The 21,664-nt window shown below is 43.6% G+C and overlaps 1 protein-coding gene across 1 annotated transcript in view; it reads left to right on the top strand.

The window, feature by feature from the left end:
* SHISA6 (shisa family member 6) overlaps positions 1-21,664 on the top strand; it is a 285,033-nt gene that overhangs the window by 244,598 nt on the left and 18,771 nt on the right. Inside the window, exon 5 of the mRNA XM_014962652.1 lies at positions 13,873-13,935. Coding sequence (XP_014818138.1) covers positions 13,873-13,935 — 63 coding nt within the window. The remainder of the gene's footprint in view (positions 1-13,872; positions 13,936-21,664) is intronic.

The raw sequence follows: 21,664 nt of genomic DNA, 5'->3' as shown, positions 1-21,664 counted from the left end.
ACCAGAGCATTGAGTGGGAAAGCAGATGGAGAGTAAAACAGGGGGAAGAGAGAAGAAAAAAGTCCTTTCCTGCATTGGGAAAATGTCCTGCACACAATTATTTTATCCTGCAAGAACCACTGCTATCGAGGGAACTTCTCCCCTTCCTTCACTTGGTTTCTTAGTCTGAGAAACAGGTGAGGGATTTCCCCCAAGATCTGGAGGCCTCTTAGAGACAACAAGGGAAAGAGGAATGTCCACATATCCAAAGCTTGGTGATCTGCTTTAGATCTCAGATGAGAAGAGGCATAGTCTCACAGTGTCTGTCTCTGTGGGCCTGGAAAGGAGTCCAGGCCAGCGCAGGGGAGGCAGCCAATTTGTTGTGTAGATATCACTTTGGAAGTCTGCCCATGGGATTACTCCAGAGAAACGTGCTCTCACTTAAATTCAGCCCTTGACTTACGGCATGTTTATTTTTTGAGTGAGTGCTATAGAGAGTGGCTTGCACAGGGTGGACGCAATGGTGGTCAGCGTGGTTTTGCAGCCAGTCCTTTGTGGTCCTACCCTGGCACACCTTGCTTGACTTCATCTGTCTTTCAACTTCCTTATTCTTCTGTTTCACATCTTTACTGTCCCCCCTCTCCAGGGACAGCCCTCTCAATAAGCGATGTCAAGGATTGCTGGGGATCCCACTTCTCAGGGGTATTTGACCCAAAGGCTACAGGCAGGACTGCTTGCTGCATTCAGAAGGATGCACTCAGACTCCTTCACTTCATCTGAAATGCTTTGGTCCATCTGGACCCCAGTTACAAGGTGGTCCTTGAGTGGTTATTGAACTGGAGGGTTTTGTAGCCTTTAAAGAACAATATTGTAAAGCTTGAGAAAACTGTCTAGCGAGGACAAATATCACCTTTCTTATTGAAATGCAGTTGTGATCTTTGCTCTGAAGACATGGGCCATGTGATTATGGAAGTTTTGTTCCTGTAGCTGCTTCACATCTGGACCAGAATTGCTGAAGGAAAGTGGTCCCACAACACACCACCCCAGTCCCTTCAGTCTGACGCAAACGTCATTCACCTCTGGAAGTGGCACCTCTGTCCTCATTCCCATCTCTGTCTCCTTGCCCTGCATCCCACCTTTGTACAGAAAGTGAGATCAGGAACCTGATCTAGCCAAAAACTAACCTGGATGAGAAAAACAAACACGCAAAAGCAGAGAGAATTTTCTGCAAGATCATATGTATAATGCAGGCACAGGAGAGGCAGGAGAATCATGTGGATGAGGGCTGAGCAAGACCACATCTTCAGTAGCACGCATCATCCACCCGCATCCAGTTAATACGACCACAGAACTGCTTTGCTTGGCCTTGGTGAGCTTGGTGCAGAAATAACATTAAAAAACAATAAAAAATCTGTGTTCGGCAAGTATAGCTGAGCGTCAAATTTGCTAACATAAGTATTCCCATGGAAGGCAGAGAGTGAGTAAATAAATAGAAATTGCTTTACCTACAGAAGAGTAGTTCATACTGCTATAAATATTATACTCTGCCATATTGCCAGGTTTTGGTACAGAAAGGTAGTAAATATTGCATATGTTATCAGGGGAGTTTCAGTATTGCCAACCGCATGTGTTAAAGGAACTGCAAATGAGATCTGAAAACAAATCTGAGGTTCGATTAAAAACCACAGGTTCAAAATAAATAAACGTGGATGTCTTTTGTTTGCCTTTAGCCCTCAGGGCCTTCAAGGAGCAAAGCCTTGTTGCTGCCTCTTCTTTACAATAAAGGAAGCAGTGATCTCCCTTTAATGAAAAAACAGATGAAGTTCCTACCTAATCAAATGATTCAAGAACCTGGGCCTTTAAAGATTTTTTATAAAATACTACACTTTGGCTAAAACTGGGAGAGTTGGATACACGAGCGTTTGTTTCAGGGGATGCTCATATTCTGTGGAAAGAGGCACCAGGATGCCACAACCAGTAGCACTGTTTTTAAAGATGTTACTTCAGTAGTTATCATAAGATTTCCCAAAATAAGATCTGTCCAAGCAAACCTAATGTATGATAAATACTGTAACTTGTTGTCAATATAGACAAATTAATTATTTAGAGACTGTTCAATGTGCCAAGCAATTTGGTACACACTGCAATCAAGCAGGTTTCCTGGACTGGCTGAACTTTAAAGTCTGTGTAAGGCCAATACCAGCCATACAGAGATCACACTCAGCCCCTGCTTGTGTAGACCTCCACCCACCCTGCTTTCCCAATAAAGAGAGCAAGTTCTTTTAAGAACATCCAGACTTTCTAATTTTAAATAACTTTTTTTCCCCCCTTTTACAGGAATCCATTTTTCCCAACATCTAAGTTGCTTTGAGAACTGCAAACATACAAAAGAAAATCACTAAAAAAAAATAGTAGTTCATCATTTCAGCTGTTTTTGAATTGGCCACGCAGAAAATTTCTAATTACAACATATGGAAAAGGGCTTTTAAATTAAGTATTTATTTAAAAAAAAAATTAAAATAATAAGCATGCAAAAAAAAAAAGCAAGAATGAGTGTTTCATACGAGGAACATAGTTCTGCTGGTGGTCAGAGTTAGCACATCTGTCTGCAACTCCTTCAAAGAGTATATGTCACCATCTCCCACATCGAGTCTGATGGAATGGAAACACTGCAAGAACAGAAAAGGTGATTAATAGTAAAAAGCTAGATTTTGCCACTGTCATATACAGATATTTCTACAGAAGTGCTATTTTGAAAGCCACTGTTTAATGTGACTTCAGTTAGACTTAAGCAGATGCTTAAAGTTAACCATCTGCTTAATTGCTGCTGGGATTAGGGATGGATTTAAATAGAGCTTTTAGTTCTTCCTCAACATAGCACCACTTTCTTTTTGCCTTAATAAAGCACTTATGCCCATGGTTCATTTTAAGTGCCTGATTACTGCTAGTGACTTCACTTATATGCTTAAAGTTAAGAATATGATCAGTGTTAGATTGTATCTGGATCTTAATTGTCTATAAAGTACTGGCCCAAAGCCATGTTTAGCAGTTAAAAAGCATGCAAACAAGCACTGCATCTAGGAATAGAAAAAGCCAGAAATCAGCAAAAGGACAAAATAAACTTCAAGCAATTGCAACGCACACATTCTTGTTCCTGGCCCCTAGCAAGAGCTGTGTAATGTGGAGAGAAAGTCCCCCCTCCTCTGTCCAAACGCCGTGAGGCTGCCCATGTCTTGCTGGCAAATAAAGAACAAGTTAACTTCTATGGCTTGAGAATGATTTAAAATCAGTTGGCGTGTTAAGAATCTGCTTATCTCGATCATCACGTTGGTTAGAAGGTTTTTTACCACTCCTAAGCCAGAACAAAGGCTGGAAAAGCCTCACTGGTCTCTGGTTCTGTTCCCTGCAAGCCCCCCTCCTCACTGCGGTCTCTGGGCATCCTCTGGCAATGCTCTGGGTCACAGGACAAGCACTGGCTCTGAGCCATTGGGTTCCGTGACAATCCAAATCCAGATTTTTATTTTTTTTTTTTGTGAATTATGCTTAGAATGTAACAAGCAAGGAAGCTTCTTAGCTTTCTGCTAAATCCTGTGGTTTTTTCAGTATAAAGAGAGAGCAAGATGGGATAGGCAGGCACCCCTGGCTGGTTCCTGAGGTCGGGCAGTGAACAGGGTTTTTGGGACTTCTGCTCTCAGGGTGGAGGCACAGCCCAGCCCCACTAGACTCAGGGGAGAGCCCTTCTTGCAGTGAGTTCATCCTCACTTTTTGTTTCCCTTTGTACTTCATGAAAGAAGGAAAAGCAGGGACAGGATTTTGTGTTCCCTTTCCTTCTCCTTCCTGCCAATACCACGGGGTTAAAAGCAACCATGTGTTTCTTCCAAAGGTATTAGCATAATTATCTCTCCACTCAGAATGTGCAGTAGCCAGCTGTGTTCCACAAAATATTGCATTTAACTAATCCTGCTTTAGAAACCCATACGATTTATATCTTCTAAAATCAACTGCATCTTCAGAAATGCCCTTTAAAGGACATATTTTATTCTATTCTGACCATATGTTTTCATCATGATCTGTGTATTTAAACGTGTTTGCAAAGGTTAGCATCCAGGACTGCTCCCCCATTTGCTGTTTGTGCATCGCTGTCTAACGTTAGTCATGCAGCTTGCTCAGCTGTTTGATTTCTGAGAAAACCAGTCCATATTTATCTAATTACTTTGTGTTTGGAGAGTCAGTGTGAAGTTCTCAAACACAGAGGGGATCCCAGGCAGTGAGTGTCAACACCAGCTAAGTTTGTCCTGTGGGGTTTGCCACCAGCCATGCAGAGCTTTCTCTCCCAGAAAGAAAGTCCTTGTTCTTTCTCTTCGTCGGGATTTTTTCTATTCATTTCATCACTTCTTTCCCCTGATTTATGCTGGAACATGTGAGAAAGGGCAGCACTGAGCAAATTAAAAAACAAAGAAAATCTAAGCAAATTAAGTATGAGATGCTATTGCTTATCAAAAATGAGTTCAAACACTCCTGTTTGGGGGCCATTGTAGGTATTGCTCTCTAAAAGCAGAGACATCGCTGTTGAGAAACTCCCATGCAGGATATGTCTCTTTTCCAGAGCCTCCTGCTGGTGAGCCTCACAAGACTCTGTTAGGGATGGAAAAATCTGGCCTTTCTGATAAATCTCATCCTCTGTTGTTTTCATGGAGGAAAAAACAATTTATTCATCAAGAAAACAGCCTTTCCAAAGATGCCTCAAAAGGTATTCATTTCCTTGGAGAGGGATATTTGGAGCTCTGTGTAACCCTTATCTTCACTGCGGTGTTGCTGTTTTTTAAAATAACATTTTAGCCAAGTTTGGGAAATATTCTTTTTGTGGTTTTGTTTTTCTGTAGGTGTACTTTTCAGCTGTAGTTGCTCAAAAACAAAAGTTGCATTTTCTTCATACCAAGCCCTTCCAGAGAGTTTGCTTTTACAGTTTGGCATTTTGATGTTGAAAGAGCCAGTGAGTATCTACTTAAATGCACTGTGAAGGAGAAATGTGCTTATGTGTAGGGAGTTCATGAGTGGGCATAGTTTACATGCTGCTTGTTACATCACTGTATATGAGATGTGTGTGGGAGGAGGAGACTCCCTTCTGAATGACTGTGTGAGTTTGTGCATGCTTTTGACTGAGGAGACATATTTTTGTGAGTGAACTTGAAGCCCTGTTGTATGAGACAGTCCTCCTCACGCTACTCATTTTTACTCAGATGTTTGGGGAAGGAGAAATGCTCCTCACCTCGTTTTGGGCATAGCTCAGTGGACCATGCTGGGTTTTTGAAGTGGTCAGATGTAACCTCCAGAACTTCAGTGCCCATTGCAGCTGAGTATTTTCCACCTGCAGTTGTACATTCACCTTCTACTTGACTTCTTACAGTTCATTTAAGCCTCCATCTCTATAACCTTAAAATAACAAATGAACAACACCCATTGCTGTGAAGCAGTAGGGGCTGCAGCACACATACCTGCCTGTGGCAAAGTCACAGAGATACAGAAGTGAAATGACCCTTGTCCTGTCCTGCTTTTCTGCCGTGGGGACCGGGTGGTACATACAAGTACATTCAGCATCTACATGCACATAGCACATGCACACATGTTACGTGCCTGTAGATATCTACTGATAGGAAACACTGATTGTAGGGAGACCAACATTAAATGAGAGGTTTCCATCAGGAATGTGCTCAGTGAGAGCAACGACTTTATCCATAGGCATGGTTTCTGCCATTTTGTTCCTTCTCTGTGTAGAGTGGATGTGGCTTTGAGCAACCTGGTCTAGTGGGAGGTGTCCCTGCCCATGGCAGGGAAATTGGAACTGGATGACCTTTAAGGTCCCTTTCAACCCAAACTATTCTGTGATTCTATGATTCTACGGCCAAGATCTGCCTCTAAGTATATAGTGCTTACAGTTTGGAAAGGCTTCCATTTAAACTGTGAAAAGAAGAAGTCAAAAAGTAGCAAATGACTGAGATGGAGTTTCCTGTGAAATGCTAACTCATACAGTTTTTAGCTACTTGATGAGTATTTTCCAAATAAAATATCTGCCCTGAGCACTGCTTGGACAGAGTAGGTCTGGGCATGAATCATGGCTATGTAATGAGGGAGGCTTGTTGTAGTCCCCAGAAGTGAGAAGCACGAGGCCCCGAATGGCAGCTCCAGGAGTCAGGCAGGGCAAGCACTTGATGGATGTCCAGGAGAACCAAACTTCTCTCCTGCCACTGCTGGGGGTTACTGCAGCCAAGTCCACGATGCAAATCCTGCTGACAAGTCTGCAGCAGCTGCAGGAGTGACACACTCCCCTCCTGCCTGAGGGTGCTATGACAGCAAAACAGAGCATCCAAGCAACTGGGGAGGCCTAAAGGGGCTCCAGGAGAGCTGGGGAGGGATTCTGGATCAGGGAGGGGAGCCATAGGACAAGGGGGAAGGGTTTGACACTGAAAGGGTTTGAAGGGAGATTGAGATAAGACATGGGGAAGAACTTCTTTGATGTGAGGGTGGCAAGAGCCTGGCCCAGGTTGCCCCGAGAAGCTGTGGCTGCCCCATCCCTGGAGGGGTTCAAGGGCAGGTTGGAGGGGGCTTGGAGCAACCTGGTCTGGTGGGAGGTGTCCCTGCCCAGGGCAGGGAGTGGGACTGGATGATCTTTAAGGTCCCTCCCAACCCAAACCATTCTGTGAACCATGCCAGCAACGACAGCTTTGGATGCCTTCAGAAATGCTGCTCTGGAGGGTGCAGAGCAGTGCAGGCAGGAGGGCACTTTCTGTTGGAGGCTGCTGAGAGGTTCTGCTGATGTCGATACAACAGGAGGGTCTGCCTGGCAGGAAAGGCATGGAGGAAGCTGAGCTAGTCAGTTAATTGGAACCTTTCAAAGTCACTCTGGTTCCTTGCTCCTTGCTTTTCAAACACTTGCAACAAGATTTTCAGAGGTGTCAAGCTCCAGTGAGCTGCCACAGCCATAATCAGGAAGGGTGGGCTCTCACTGCCATGGCTGGCAGGGCTGTGATGGAGAGTAGTAACAAGCCTGGTGGAGAACTGGGCTGGGAGGAGCATTTCCAGTCCTCCTTGTGTTCCTGTGTGGCCACAAGGAAGTGATTCCACCTGCCTTCATCATTTTTCCCACATGTAAACCAGGAATAGTTGCACCTGCCTTCCCTTCCCCACAAAAATGGTATGATTAATTAACATCTGATTTATGCTTACAAAATCCTATTAAAAATCCCCTATGTGATCTGAAAAATCTGACCTAAGCCTTCCACAGCTGTTCCTCAAAAGTAGTGAAACCTTGCAGATGCAAGTACAATTGCTCTCTGGCTCAGCTTAAATCTGGTGCCGACAGAACCCTCCCTGCCTGTAGTGGAGTCTGGAAGCTGTTTGTGAGGCTTCGATGAGCAGTAGAGGAAAGCCTGCGTGGAAAATAACAGTTCCATAATCAGTGCAGGATTTGGCTGGCATGGGATACTAAAGAACAGGGCTATTCACCACTTAATGAGGATTAAAATAACTCTTGAATAGCTGTCTTATTCCCCAAGCATCCTGTTCAATGAATGAGTCACAGGATTACAGTTGAAAAATAGGCTGGAATGGTAGAACAAAAACCTGACATAATGAATATCAAATAAAGGGTGTGGGGACAGCCTTTAATCTGGCATTTCCAGCTCCTTTAATGACTGACATGCTGACTTTAGTAGTAGCTTAATTTTTGGTTTTGTCTTGTGTGCCCCTTGCTACAGCCCCTGTTTTAGGGGTCAGTTTGTTTGGATATCATTAGCCAGGTGCAGAAACACCCTGCAAGCAGGATATTCACAGCAAAAATATGCAAAGTTATTAGCCAATTTACATGAAAGACAGCTGGGATTTAACGATCTATTAGGTTAAGAGCTTGTTTGGTCATCACCTCTGATAAGGCTCTGAGTCCAGGTTGGCTGGCCAGAGCTCACCCAGGAGGGGACCATCAGCTTAGCCTCCCCCATTCCGTGGGATGCCCCCAGGGCTGGGAGCTGCCACCACGGACACTGAAGTGTGTCTCATCAAACCACTGGGAAAGGCTTTGTCCAGGGGTTAATGCCTGCTCCCCTCGCCAGCGCACATCGCTCAGCTTCCACTGAGCAGCGTAGCAGCAGTGGAAGGACATTTGTTCAAGGGTTCCCCTCCGGACTACAAATTGTGAATAGAAAATCAAAGAATCATACAATGGGCAACTGAAACCAGAGCATCTGGCTTAGCTGCAGGGGTTGCCCATTAGGGGTGCTTTCAGGTCTCCAGTGCCAGACCCTGACTTGCTCTGGGCACTCACAGTGACCATTGCCCGGAGACATCTGAGAAAGTTGATGTTGCCCCAGCACCAAAGTTGCTCAGCTACTGCAGGAGCATAAAGCTCTCTCCATATTCACTAAGAAAATTACAGCTTCAAGTTTTATCATCGTCATGGAAAACATGTTTGAGCTTCTTGAAAATCAATTTTTAGATGCTATGGCTGACACTAGACCAAGTCTTTTTAAGACCAGGTTGGAGGGGTTTTGAGCAACCTGGTCTGGTGAGAGGCATCCCTGCCCACTGCAAGGGGGTTGGAATGAGATGATCTTTAAGGTCCCTTTCAACTCTAACCATTCTATGATTCTATGAGAAATGCACATGCACTCACAGTGAAATTTCAGGAATTAATAGAGAGAACCTTCCTCTCCATCTTTGAACACAGGCTGAGGACACTAAGGAGAGAGTCTCTTGGGGAGCTGAGAAGATCACCTGAATCCATCTCACACAGCTGCCTGAGCTCTGACTTGAGGCACAGCAGAACCCACCTCTTCCTGCAGGAGACACCTGGTCTGACCGTGCTGGGCTGCTGGCTCATCTGAGTGTCCCCTCCATGGAGAGACCTGGAGAAACAGGAGGAACCGATAGGGAGAAGCGAGACAGGAGGGACTCAGCAGTGGTGCATGGGCTCATTTGTTTAGCAACTAGAAACTAGGAGCTGAACTTGGAAGATTTCTCCTTTTCAGGGTCCAAGATGTCACTGCCACCGGCAGAGGTAGGGTGCTAGGGCTTGCGGGTGGCAGCACTGGTGGCCATGAGGATGCAGGGCGGGGATCCTGGTTGCGGACCACTCTTGTTGATGAGACTGTGAATGTATGTCCAGCTGGGCCACTTCCCCAGGGCTGGTGGGGTAGCTGTACAAATTCTTCTGCGGGGACACAGTCAGGGCAGGAGATAGGGCTGCCCCAATCCTGTCAGCAACAGCCTGCTTTTGGTTGGTTTCACTGTTCTCTAAGCTAATACAGGTACTTAGTGGTGGGTCCCACCCAGTTCTGGAGTGCTTAGAGACATCCATAGGTGCAGCAGAAGGGTGACCTCAGGGTGGCAGCAGGGCCATCTGGGCAGAAACTTAGCCCTTAGCCTTTCCCAGTACCTACAGCCTTCTCTTTCTCCCTTCAACAGCATCTTCCTTTCTTTCATAAATGCACCTCATCACAGACCCCCCCTTCCCCACGTGGGTGAAAAGTTGTATTTCCCAGAGCACTGGTTACTGAAGTCACATATAGACCACAGATATAATTGCGTGAGATGCAGCATTTTGTTCTGTCCTTACTGTGCGAACCCATTTCCTTTGGGAAAAAAACCTGAAACCCTTAAAATCCCTGTCTGTCCGTGTGTCTTCTCCCAGATTGCAAAGAGGCTGGGAGTACTGGTTTCCCTTCTGCTGGTAAAATGTCTCATTCTTTTTGCTGGTTATTGTATCTGATCACTCCTCCAGCTGTGCTCAGAAATTTCATATTGTGGTCTGGCAATTCAGAGCTATGTGAATCCTTTATTTCTCTAATGGAGTTTCCTAGTAAATAGCTTTGAACTCAGATCCTTGTCTCTACAATAGATATGCTTTTGCCTAACTGGCACTTCACAATTAACAGCATTATCTTGTTAAACCTGAAGAGGTGCAGGAAGGCTCAGCCGTCATTTTAAAGCATTTTATTGCTTAGAAAGTGTTTACAATAGGCTATGGAAGTGGTAAATGAAGCCCAGTGCTGCATTCAGATGCCTGATTAGCTCAGCCACATGAAAATGCCAATAATGCAGGGTCTGACTATGTTGGATGCCATTTGTTAAGCAGTAGCCTCAGAACACTTTAATTCTTTTACAGAAAAAAAAAAAAAAAAAAAAGGGAAGGGAAGGGAAGGGAAAGAGAAATTATTGAGGTGTAACAGAAAGCTGATCAGAATCAGAAGAGAATAGTTCTATTCATGTAGGTGCTGGTGTAATTGTCTTCAGTGAAGACACAGCTTCACCCAGGAGTGAGGTTGTGAGAGTAAGTGAGTGCACTGGAGTACTCTGTGTTTTCAGGAGAAACCTTTGTTGTTCCCCTCCTGGAACAATTAATGTGTTCAAGTTATTTTTGCTACTGCTTTAAATGCTTGCATTTCACACAAAAATGTCTCCATCTCTGTGTAAACTTTTATCTGTCATCTCCTGCAGTGTGTAAGCAACATTAGTTGAGAAGAGGACAAACAGTTTGGGTGCTTGGATGTTTTCTGAGATTTGATTTGTAAATTAGCTTTGCTGTAACCAGGCTGGAAGTTCTTGCTGTCCTTAGCAGCCCTGCAGAGGGACTAGCATAAGGAACCACAGGCTACTATACAAAACGTGGAAGGATGGTGACCTCCTGGGGAAATATCTCACTCTCTAAGGCTTTCAGAAGTGGCCATTTAGAAATTCAGTCATTCTCAATGAACGTATGAGCTGCAAATGTCAAGGAGAGGTCATCAAAAAATACAACAGGCTCATTACTCACTGCCTAGTTTGCAACTTTCAAAAATAAATTTAATAACTTATAAATATAAATAAAGTAATAAAAGGTGGGTAAAATAGCTGATACAATATGTGATGGACCCTAAGTTGAACGTGAGCTAGCATTGTGCCCTTGAGGCAAAGAAGGCCACCTGCACCCTGGGCTGTATTTGGAGGAGTGTGGCCAGCAGGTAGGGGAGGTGATCCTTCCCCTCTGCTCAGTGCTGGCAAGAAATACCTGTAGTGTTGGGACCAGTGATGGGCTCCCCAGTACAGGAGAGGCACGAGCAAACTAGAGTGTCTCCAGCGAAGGGCCAGGAAGATGTTTACGGGACTGGAGGATCGGTTGTAATGGGAGAGGCTGAGAGCTGCCTCTTTTCAGCCAGGGGAAGAGAAAGGTTCAGCAGGATCTCATCAATAACTCATGGGTAAGTAAAGAAGATAGAGCCAGGCTCTTCTCAGTGGTTCCCAGCGACAGGGCCAGAGGCAATGAGCACAAACTGTAATTTAGAAAACTCCACTTAAACATAAGAAAAAACGTCCTTACTGTGAGGGTGGTTGAACACTGGAAGAAAATTTGCAGAGAGGATTTGGAGTTTCCATCCTTGGAGATATTCAAAACCCTAATGAGCATGGCCCTGGGTAAACAACCCTAGCAGACCCTGCTTTGAGCAGAGTGCTGGACTAGACAAATTCCAGAGATGCCTCCAGCCTCCTTGATTCCATGATTTTATGAACCTGATAACAGAAAACCAGCCATAAGAAACAGGTGTTCTCAGGACACAGACATCCCTAATGCTCTCTGTACAAAACAACTGCCTTTGCGACCAAAACCCCTAAAAATTATGCATAGAGGAGACTGCTCCAATGCTGTGTGTCTGGCAGTCCCAGAAGCCCCGCTGCTGGCTGTAATGACTAAACAGCAGTCTAACAGTAATATTCAAAACACATTTATACTTGACAGTGTCATGAGCCCGAATCTGATTAAGTCCATACCAGCCCAGACCTCAGCCCCACAGCTTTTTAGAAGAACAGACTATTTAGATTGTCTAAGAGAATAATCAAGCTGGTGATTGACAGCCAGATTCTCATGATCTAGAAATATCTACATGTGGAAGAGCTTTCTAGTAATAAATTGTCAGTCCCACCGAAATCTATGAAAGGTCTAAAGAGAGTTCAAGCCAGATGACTCAGCACGCTCTGCGGCAAAATGAGCTTCCAGTGAGATAAAGTAGCACCAACATGGACTTCTCGGAAACAAATCATGTCAAGCTAAACTTATTTTTAATTTTTTTTATTGTGTTTTGTAACCAGGGAGAAATAGTTTATACTAAGGACCATAACCTTAGCAAGGTTTTCAGCAGTTTCTGGGAAAGTAATGTGAAATCAATTCGAGAAGTATGTTCTTAATGAACCTTTATAGGGTAGATGACACAATAGCTGAGTAACTATAAAAGGTAACTAAATAGCAGTGGAAGGATGAACTGATGTGGTCCTGCATTTAGTCTTTTTGTTACTGGTGGAAAAGGAATTTGCTTATTAAATTTGCAGATGATATGAAGCTTCGATGACCATAAGTCTATTAAAGAATGGGATTAGAATTTAGAATGTTCTTGACCAATTGCAGTAATAGACTGAAAATAAATTGATTAGTTGAAGAAAAGTGATACGCGTTGGACTGAAACAGGAATATTAAAAAGCCTTGCATATGTTGAAGGACAATTGGGCAGGTAGCATCAGTTCTTTGGAAAAACACTAAGGAATCATAAGGGATCACAAATTTTACATGAACTAGGAAAAGAAAAATTTCATGCAAGTTTGTGTGGACTGGGAAAAATCCAGTCACTCCACTCTACAGGTAAGGTCTCTTCTCAGAAACATGCCTCAGACTGTATTTCGGTCTTGAGAAGGATCTAGGTCAATTGGAGAGAGCATAGGGTGCTAAAATGACAATAATCAAAGGCAAAGCAAGTTTTATAGGGAATCATAAAGGAAATGGCATTTGGCAGCTTGAAGAATAAAGTTAAGGGAACGCATAGTAACAGCTTTGTCATAAAGAGCTATTGCAGAAATAAGGGGGATTTTCTTCATGTCCCTGGTAGACAGGAAGGAAGAAATTGGCTTAAAAAGCAGTAGAAAAAACCTAATCAAAGAGATATTCTGGGGAAAAAGTGAAAAATCCATGATAGGTTTTCCAAAAGAGCAGACTAGACATCAGACCAGCCCATCCTGCATTGGGAGAGCATGAGATGCAAGATTTCTTGAAATTTCTTCTCACCCTACATTACTGCAGTTCCATAACAGGCTATAAAGATCTGGACAAAGAGTTCATTCCTTATTGAAGGCTTGTCTGGAAACTAAAGATGACAGAAGTTTATCAGCAGTCAATTGTCTAATGGTTTTATTGCAGTGAGAAAGAGAGAACATTGTTTTCCAACCCAAAGGGTAGTTACTAACCCAATTGTAGCAGTTGTTCTGGCATTGATCGTTCCTCCTGCTTTGCAGCACGGTGCATTTAATAATGAATGCATTGGGTCTTGCAGGATTCTCACTCCTCAGGGCAGGAGATCTACAGTCCATGTGCAGCTATTCAACTCTACATCCCGCGTTTATGAGGCCACTTATTTGATCTTTCCCTGTGCTCATGCAGGACGTTGTTGTGGTTGTTGCAGTCACAGTGGGAGCGTCTGATTTTCACATAGTTGGGGCTAACGTCCTGGAAGGCTCCATATGGGATGGTGGTGGAGCAGTGCAGCAGGGCCTGGGAGGGTCCATCAGTTCCCAGGAGAACACCACCGATGTCGGTACACCAGCTGTGGTTTGTTCCTGTCTGGACATGCTTCTTACCTTTGCAGATAACGCTAATTTGCAGGCTCAGCAGAAGGAGAGCCGTTTCCCATTATCGTGTTCTTCTTGCATCTGGAATTTTAAGTGAACTACATAACAGAATCTTCTGCTTTCTTAAGCATTTTCTTCGCCTTTCTTTAATCATGCTGAGATTTCCTGTGAATACTGTGAGCTGTAATTATCATCTGCAGATCAGTGGGTATGCTAAGCTGTTTCTTAAAGGAGTTTTTTTTCTGTGAATTTCAGATGACCAAGAACAAAATTATAATCACCTGATACTAAACAGTGCCACCCAGACACCTACACATGGTAAGAGAAAATAAAGAGCAAAATTACACACATTGTAACTTTCCTCTGCCAGCCAGTAACATTTACTGGCATCAAAGTATGTTTAATGTTAATAGAAATGTTCCTATGGCAATGATGCATGAATGATGGTTTCCATTAACATTAAACATAGGACCATATTTGTAAATAGTGCGCACAATGAAATATGGCCCAGTCTTTAATAATTTTACGTATCAAGCTTGTGTTTCCCCATGTCTGATTGCTCCTTTCTCCCTTCCACATCAGCAAGGTGCCATCAGATTTAACTGGCCAAATTGGTTAAAAATAACTGAAGTCCACCTTGTCACCCAAGCCACTCAACTCAAAGCACTGCTTGAGCACATTTCTAAGATAGGTTAGAAGGACAGTGACATGGGGCAAGGGCTTCTAAGCTGACATGATTTTGCCATAACAATACTTGTCCAGAGTTTGGTTTCACAGCTAAATCCGAGCTGGGATAACCTGCTGAAGCCTCTGACTCAACTGCACAATGTCTCTCTAGTTTCTCATACGCAGGGTAGGTAAAGACCATTAGGAGACTCAGGACTGCCCCTGCCCACTTTCATAAATAAAAATGCCTCTTTCTAAACCAGTTTCAGTGTTTGCTCTCACACCCGCCCAAGCCCCCTTTATTTTACTGTGGAAACACGATATTTCTCTGACCCTAGGAACTTACATAGCCCAGAGCACCTTTCACGTCCCTATGCCCACCATAGGGTGGACCAGCACTGGCCTAGCCTCAAAACCTCAGAAGATGTCTGAGGCAGCCTAGCACCACTATATGACCTATTGGCCATCCCTCTAAATGGTGAGAGCAGCCCTTCCAGGGCTCCTCCAAAGCTCCCCTGGGTTCAGTCTTTGTACTCAAAAAGCTTTGTATATGTTACTACCCCTTCTGACAGTGCTCTTGCTGAGCTCTGAAAAACCAGTTTTAATTTGTCTTACCTCTGTACACAGCTCAGCACGTTTATTGGCACCTCTCTGTCCAGCCCCCCTGACCTAATAAGCTTGGGGATGCCCCATGTCATACTTTAGCCAGTTTCAAGAGTTTCCACCATCTCATTCTGGTCTGGAGACATTTATTCACTTCCTCCATGGCCAGAAACACTGTCCCTCTCTGCTCAGCCCTGTCCCTCCAGCCCTTCTGCCTCCTCTGCCCCAGCCCCCTCCTCCTTTTGACTTCCTTGGTCCCAGTCCAGCAGTTGAGCATGGGCAGTGTGTCCTTCCCTGCATTACAGCAGCCACAGACCATACAGTCAAATACCTGCAGCTTCCTGGCTCCATCACAATCCAGACCAGTCACTGCCACCCAAATCAGCAGCTCCCCCTGTCTCTGTGCAATCAGCCCAACCTCTGAATGAACCCCCAGGTACTCTGTTTTCTTCCCTCTCCTGCTGCTGCCTTGTCTTGCTCTTGCCCTTGCTCTTCCCTGTACCCCTTGAATGTGATACATTCCTCCAGCATTTGCAGCCGGAACCTCCATTGTACTGGGGAAGACTCTACCAGTAGAGTAGACCCGACTCTAACAGTAAGAGATGGGTAAATCTCCTCTTGCAGCTCTGAATCTCTGTATTTGTTACTCGTTTTGCTCTGGCATTTGTTACTAATTCTCAAGCTTCATCTTGATAACTATGCTGTATTGTGAGTTCTGTGTTCTTCTATAGAATTTTCCATGTTTCTTTGCTACAAAAAAAAAGAAAAAAAAAAAAAAAAAAAAGAAGGTTGAGAGAACAATTGCCCTTGAAAAGGTCACCTAAAACCTCTGGTGTTTCTCCTTTCTACAGGGTAGACCAGGCAGCTCCTCAGACTGCAAGTTACTTTCAGTTGTAAGACTACATTATTAGGGGTATTTTCCCACCTCACAAAAACCCCAGGAAAAACAATGTCAGCTTTAAACCGGGCAGTAAGACAGGAGTATTTATTGAACCTGAATTGACAGCCTAGGGTTGAAATTGTATTGTCTTCTCTCTGGTCTTACTACTTGTTCTTCTAGTCGAGCACATGCTGGGGTCTGAGATCTGCCCCAGCAGAGCCAGCTGAGTCCCCTGTACCTGTGCCTGTCCAGAAATTCTAATGTAGCTCCAACATCAGGTCCCTGTTGCATTCAATAACCCAAAGTAACAATATGTGTTAAAACTTCCCTCTGGCTCTGACAGATGATTTTCTTTTTTATGTACTTGAGAGACAAAAATCAAAGCAGATAGGCTCATGATCCTGGATTAGAAACTTCCACTTTTTTTTTTTTTTTTTTTTTCCACTCATTTCTTGCGTTCACTGTGCTTCAATACTTTGGTTGTATAAAGTGACTTGAACGATCTGACTACAAATAACTGTATGATTCAGAGTTATATTTTATTCCTGTTATCCATATGGTCATGGATGCTTTTGTTCAAACTTCCCTTTTTTTTTTTTTTTTTTTTCTCCACTCATTTCTTGCGTTCACTGTGCTTCAATACTTTGGTTGTATAAAGTGACTTGAACGATCTGACTACAAATAACTGTATGATTCAGAGTTATATTTTATTCCTGTTATCCATATGGTCATGGATGCTTTTGTTCATGTTGTTCCTGTGTGCTGTTGCTGATGAGCCACTGCTTGGTAAGTCTAAAAAGATATTGGACCTTTCAAATAAGGCATCAAAAGAGTTTGCAGTAGTCATAATTACTGCTGAAATTCTGAGATAGTTCAGCAACACCACAGGTTTAATTTAATTCCCTTCCTGCGTAGGACATGGTGTACATTTTCTGTGTGATTATGCAAATTTGTAGGGGGACATGAGCTGTCCTTCTCAGCAGCATGTTCATGAGCTCTGTCCCTTGGCCTGTCTCTAGCTCTCACCATGCAGTGACACCACCTGAAATGAGCAGAAGAGAGGAAAGGAGCCACTGTGAGGCTCAAGAGGTGTTCTGTGTTGCCCGTCGCCCAAGTTCAGTTTGCTCTTAACTGAAGTAAAACAAACAGAGAAAGGTTCTCAGGCTACTAACATAGGGCAAGAAGGGCAATGGTTGTAGGAGATATGCCACCAAACACCAACAAATCCCAGGAGACCTCCTCAGGGAGGAGGGATGAAAGCCAAGTGCCCTGTACTCCCTTTTTCCCTTCCTGTACTGTCTAGTCCTTTGCCAACATAGAGCAAATCCCACCAACCCATTCATTTCCCCAAAGGTCTTGGGGATCTTACTGCAGGAGTGACCCAGACGTGCAGGGCGGCAGCCATGCCACCAACCAGCCTTCTGGGAACAACCTGCTGTGCCCCCCAATTATCAGCATTGTCTTTGTTCAGCTGAGAGAGGCAGAGGATGGTAAACATCAGTTTCCACAGGCCAATGCTGCCTGGTTGCCTGTGTCATGCTCCCTGCAGATGCCACTGTGATAGACCTTCTATGAACGCCTGTAATGTCTATCAGCACCATAGTCCAGCACTCCCTTGTGTTCCCGTGGCAATTTTTTACCTGCAGAGAACCAAATTAAAGGGGATAAGGACAACTTATGCTCATAAGGAGCCAGGAAAAGGAAAAAAAAGAAAAGCAGGTTTGACTCTGAACTCTTCAGCTCTGAACTGTTCAGCTCCAGCCACAGGTCCCCAGGGTTAAAAGCCCAAGGCCCTCTGGTTTAACCTGGTCAGGGGGTGGCCACTCTGGGCGCACAGCTTCTCTGTGCAGAGAGTAGGCCCATAATAGTGGGTTGTGTGGCCCTGAGACCACTGATGTGACTACACTGAACTCTTCCCATGCAGGAAGGAGTAACTACTAATTAATAGTGGGATCGCATATAATCTGTTCTGTCAGGCTGCTATCATTTAATTAGCTGTTTGCAGCACAGTTAACACAGAGTGAGAAGAAAGTGTCCCTTTTCTCCCGGCCTGGCTGCCACAGAGGCTTTGCAGAGGAGTGAAGCGTATGTCTGTCCTCTTCTTGAAAAATGTGATATGTTGGGGAAGACAATTTCCGATGGAGACCAGTAGAGATAACCCCAGGCAAGTGAGTCCATCAGCTCATGGTCTGCAATACCAGGATTTAATTTCTGCTGTTGTTGAGGGCTCTGACTTACCCAACATGACTTAGAGTATCCCACATCTTAGAGAAGTCTGTTGATTTTCTTCTGATGTTGGTCTATTCGTGAACCTAATTCACTTCTAGGTCACTGAACATCCCATTAGAGAGGTCTCTACAGCCCTTAGAAACCTCAGCCTAAATTCTGCTTCCAGTGACGGACTTTAGACCTCAAGTCCACTGAAATCAGAAGTTTGGTGTGGGTTTTCTTAGATCTAGACTTTAGTTTTACATCAGCTGCAAATTTTAGCTGTAAATGAAGAAATCTACACCAGTTTTTGGAAATTATTTTGTGTGTAAAGCATGAATGTGAGTGCTCAAGTACTAGTTTCTAAGCACAACGAAGTTTTACATGTGAAATCCAGGTAAATGTTTTGAAACATTAATTTATCTGGCTTAGCTATTAATCTTTGTACAAAATAAGAAAATAAAATTATTTTCCTATAAAAACATTAAAATGTGAAATATAAAGAAGCTGGGGCACAAAGCAGAACTGAGGCACTGTAGCATTAGCTATAGCAGAAATATACCACCTGGGCTCAGTTTCTTTAAAGCTTATTACTTTATTTTTTATTGCTATTGAAATTTAGTCTCATTATATTTAGTGCATATTTAATTATGCTAACCAAAATTCTTATATAAACATTTTTACATCTATAACAAACACATTGCTAAATAACATATTTAGTAGAAAGTTCATAATTTTTGTGTCAGTTCATTGCATTTGACAATCAGCTCAAAAAAATACTTGGTAAACCACCAATAAGCAACAAACGGTTTCACTTCAAGTTTTTAATTTGGCCAAGCATTTTTCCACAAATGATGTCTGGGTTTGCTCTGATGGAAGGAAATATCATGTCATAGCTGTATATTCCTATATACATATATATGTATGTGTGTATATATTTTATGTTCCTTCCTTCCATCTTTTTTGTCTTTGCTTCCTTCCTTCCTTTTTGTCTTTCCTTCTTTCTTCACGTCTATCTTTCTTTTCTTCCTTTTTTCTCTTTCTTTTCTTCCTTTTTTCTCTTTCTTTTCATTCTTTTCTTTCTTTTCTTCCTTCTTTCTCTTTTCTTCATTTCAAAAATCCAGGACGTCTTCCTTCCCACACAGTAATAGGGCTTTGGGGGATATATTGCTGAAATAATTCTTGCATCAATTTTCTAACATCAGACCAGAAGCTTCAATTTGGGACAATCCCAAAAGATATGAAAATGTTTCCCTATAGTGTCACATCTCCTCCAGCAATTTGTTGAGAGTTTTGTGTCTATTGTGTTTAAGACACTGTTTACAAAATCGTAACAATTAAGGACTGTTTAAATTAGATTTATCCCCAGTAGAAATACATGTGAGGAAATTAGAAGATAATAAGTTGTCTAGGATATAACCTACAGAACAAACAGACATATCATGTACGCTGCACTTTCTGCAAAGCAATGGGGCTTTAATGAAAGTGGGAAGAGGAAGGAACTGGGTCATCAGGTGGAACTGGACAGTGCCAGTGCCAGTGTTTTGGTGCACACAGGTTGCCATGTGTGATGGGGATACCGCTGATGACTCACCTGCTTTGCACACCATCTTTTCAAAGCCAAGAATGCAGATTGTTGTGTCACAGCACAGCTCCACTCTCACAGTCATGAAGCAGATTCGACCAAAGTCATTAGTGGATCAGGATCACCGTGTTCCTCTCTTGACCTGAGAATTTGTACCAACGTCCTACAGCGTGGAGCCAACTTCTGTGCAGGGGATGTATTGGTTTGTTGGGGCCATGGTTGGACTTCAGAAGTGTGACTACTCTCTGGTGACACTTCCTTTAATGAGGGGTGTAGGGGGCAGAGAGCAACGCTGGGGCTGGGAACAGGTAATGGACTTCAATGGTAACTTCCTGTAAAGTGCTCAGAGCTGAAGCAACTGGTCTTTGCTTTTTCGGCAAAACATTGTATGTTTGGACAAATAAATCACTCTTCTATGGTCATAGTATGGCAGGGCTAAAACAGCTTCCCACCTCAAGGTGCAGCCCATTTGCTGAGTATGGAGGCTTTAACTTGTAGATGAATATTGTTATGCCACCCATGACATGTCACATGTTCCACCCAGGAAGTGACTATTGCAAATAAAAACCACTGAGGCTTGTGGAGTAAAACTCAGTTGTGTAATTGTGTCTTCACCCTCATCTGTGGGAGGAACCTGAGGAGCTCCTTTCTGTGACAATACAGTTGTTAAGCAAAGCTGAATAGCTCTGACGCTGGCCTTGGGTTTCTCTTACAGAAGCAGAAGATCCCAATCATAAGCAAGGGGAAGCAGCATCTTTATTCCTAGTGAATATGAGATAGGTGAAAAGTTCTGGAGGCAAAATCACAGCATCATAAAAATCTGGGCATGTAAAACTGTTGAGACAAGAAGATTTTGCTGTTGCTGTTGCTAGAAGTGCTATCAGCATGAAGCTCACTATGACTCTGCCAGAAGGTTATGATGGTCCCTGCACCACCTTCAGCCTGTCCGGGGGCCTTTGCCTCACCCTGGTCCTGAAGGACTGGCAGGAGACAGGCACACGGAGCCTATCCAGGGTGGATGATTCATTTGTCTCAGCAGCCAGAGCTGGTTTTGGCTCACTCGCCTTGCTTGTCTGCTGTGACGACCAAACATGCTGATGCATTTTCCTTTTTGGAGCAGCTTCTACTCATGCAATGGCAAGCTTTGGGCCTGAGGCACTGGCAGAGGTGGAAGGAGTTAACAGGATGACAGTTCTCAATCACACAGTCTCAAATTCATCAAGAATGAGTCCCAGTCCCAGTTCTGCACAGCTCTATACACTGGCTGCTTTTGTGCCAGAACCCTGTGTTTTCTGCCTCCCTGTGAAAAAGCAGCAAACTCAAGAAGAAGTGAATGTATCTTTTGCTGGGATTGCTAACTGTAATTCTTCTTATTGTAGTTTTTCCTTTGATTTTAATTGGCAACATTATTCCTCTCAGCCAGTGTTGTGCCGTGTAACTATGCTATGTTCAGTTAAGTACTCTGCATACTCAGAAGGATCTTCACGTTAATAGCCTCCGGGTGACACGATTCAGGTATATTATTATACTGTGTGTATATATTGCAGCATTTAAGGGCATCATCTTGCAATGTGCGGGTGTACCTCATCCTCTTTGCATCTTACCCCTTCAGATTGCTGCTCAGTTCTCAGCCATGAGCCCTGAAGGATGCAATCTTAGCACCATCCTGATATGCGGAGGTTTTTTATCACTGACTGAATTTAAAATCCTGCGTCTCCAGTTCACATAAATGAGGGCAGATACTCACCGGAGAGCTGCTGATTTACACCACGGAGGATCTGACCTGGAAATGTATAAACCTCTTTGAGATTCTTCATCATGAGAGATGCAAAAGACTATTAATAGCAGTGTTTGTAACATAAAAAAAGAAGTGTGAAAACACAGATAGTTCCCCCCACAAAGACTGAAGATATATGTTATAAATTTTAATTTGAGTCTGTGAACACTGGTTCTTTGCCTGCTATAACAGTATGTCACTTCCAGGATGGCTCAGGAGGTGCTAAGCCTTGGCACAGGCGGCTACCAAACGCCATCAGCTACCACCAGATTTTCCTGAGGAACGTGGTCCTTTGTAAGAGCTCGCGTCAGAACCAGAGAGGACTTTG

Source organism: Calidris pugnax, unplaced genomic scaffold (genome assembly GCF_001431845.1).
Source record: "Calidris pugnax isolate Ruff unplaced genomic scaffold, ASM143184v1 scaffold470, whole genome shotgun sequence".
Classification (NCBI taxonomy): Eukaryota; Metazoa; Chordata; class Aves; order Charadriiformes; family Scolopacidae; genus Calidris; species Calidris pugnax.
Note: the sequence above shows the minus strand (reverse complement) of the source record. Positions and strands in the feature narration are given on the sequence as shown.